A 1,147-nucleotide genomic window follows, 5' to 3' on the forward strand; every position below is an offset into this window, starting at 1 on the left:
TTCGGCTCCTGCCCCATCACCAACGGCGGCGGCTCCATCACCGACATGATCCGCCAGGACCGCCGCGGCGCCGCCATGGCCTGCTTCGCCATCGGGCCCCTCCTCGGCCCCGTCGTCGGCCCCGTCGTCGGCGGCTTCATCACCACCGCCCTCGGCTGGCGCTGGGTCTTCTACATCATGGCCATCCTGTCGGGCACCCTCGCCCTGCTCTACGCCCTCTGCGCCCGCGAGACGTACGCCTCCGTCCTGCTCCGCCGCAAAGCAGACCGCCTGCGCCGCCGCACAAACAACCCGCTGCTGCGCTCCAAGCTCGACCCGGGCCTTTCTCACGCGGCGTACCTCAAGCGCGGCATCCTCCGCCCCTTCAAGATGCTCGTCCTCTCCCCCATTAGCATCATCTGCGGCGTCTACGTCGGCGTCGTATACGCCTACCTCTACCTCCTCTTCACCAGCCTCACGCCCCTCTTCATGGAAATCTACCACTTCAAGACGAGCTACGCGGGGCTCACCTTTCTCGGCATCGGCTTCGGCAGCATGATTGGCGTCGCCTTCTTCTCCCTCACCAGCGACAGGAACATCAAGAGAAAAGCAGCGGAGGAGGCCCTCGCCGCAGAGGCAGAGGGCCGCGCCCCGGAAGGCATGAAGCCCGAGTATCGCCTCTCGCCGCTCATGGTCGGCGCCGTCGTGCTTCCTATAGGCTTCTTCATCTACGGCTGGACCGCCGAGTATAAAGTCCACTGGATCGCGCCCATCATCGGCACCGTCGTCATTGGCGTGGGCGACCTCATCGTCTACATGGTAAGACATCCCCCTCTTCCTCCCCCTGTTTCAGAACCTCAAAGCAAGCGCAGCACCCCAGAAACTAACCAGACAATGTTTCACACACGGAAATACAGTCCCTCCAAATGTACCTCGTCGACACATTCACCGTCTACGCCGCCTCCGCCCTCGCCGCCAACGCCGTCATCCGCTCCGTCGCCGGCGCCGTCCTCCCCCTCGCCGGCCTGCCCATGTACAACCGCCTGGGCATGGGCTGGGGCAACAGCATCCTCGGCTTCATCGGCGTCGCGCTGTCCCCCGTCGCTTGGCTCTTTCTGAGGCATGGGGAGAGGCTGCGCAAGAGGTTTGAGATTAAGAACTTGTGAGG

General features: G+C 64.1%; 1 protein-coding gene across 1 annotated transcript; it reads left to right on the forward strand.

The window, feature by feature from the left end:
* Nucleotides 1-1,145, forward strand: BBK36DRAFT_1131609 (MFS general substrate transporter; the record flags this gene model as incomplete). The annotated part of the gene is made up of 2 exons (XM_024892003.1): nt 1-798; nt 897-1,145. Coding segments are annotated over 2 exons (1,047 nt in total), but the record flags the coding sequence as incomplete, so codon positions are not given.
* Nucleotides 1,146-1,147: the final 2 nt, after the last annotated feature.

The sequence above is a fragment of the Trichoderma citrinoviride genome (assembly GCF_003025115.1).
Source record: "Trichoderma citrinoviride strain TUCIM 6016 unplaced genomic scaffold BBK36scaffold_462, whole genome shotgun sequence".
Lineage (NCBI taxonomy): Eukaryota > Fungi > Ascomycota > Sordariomycetes > Hypocreales > Hypocreaceae > Trichoderma > Trichoderma citrinoviride.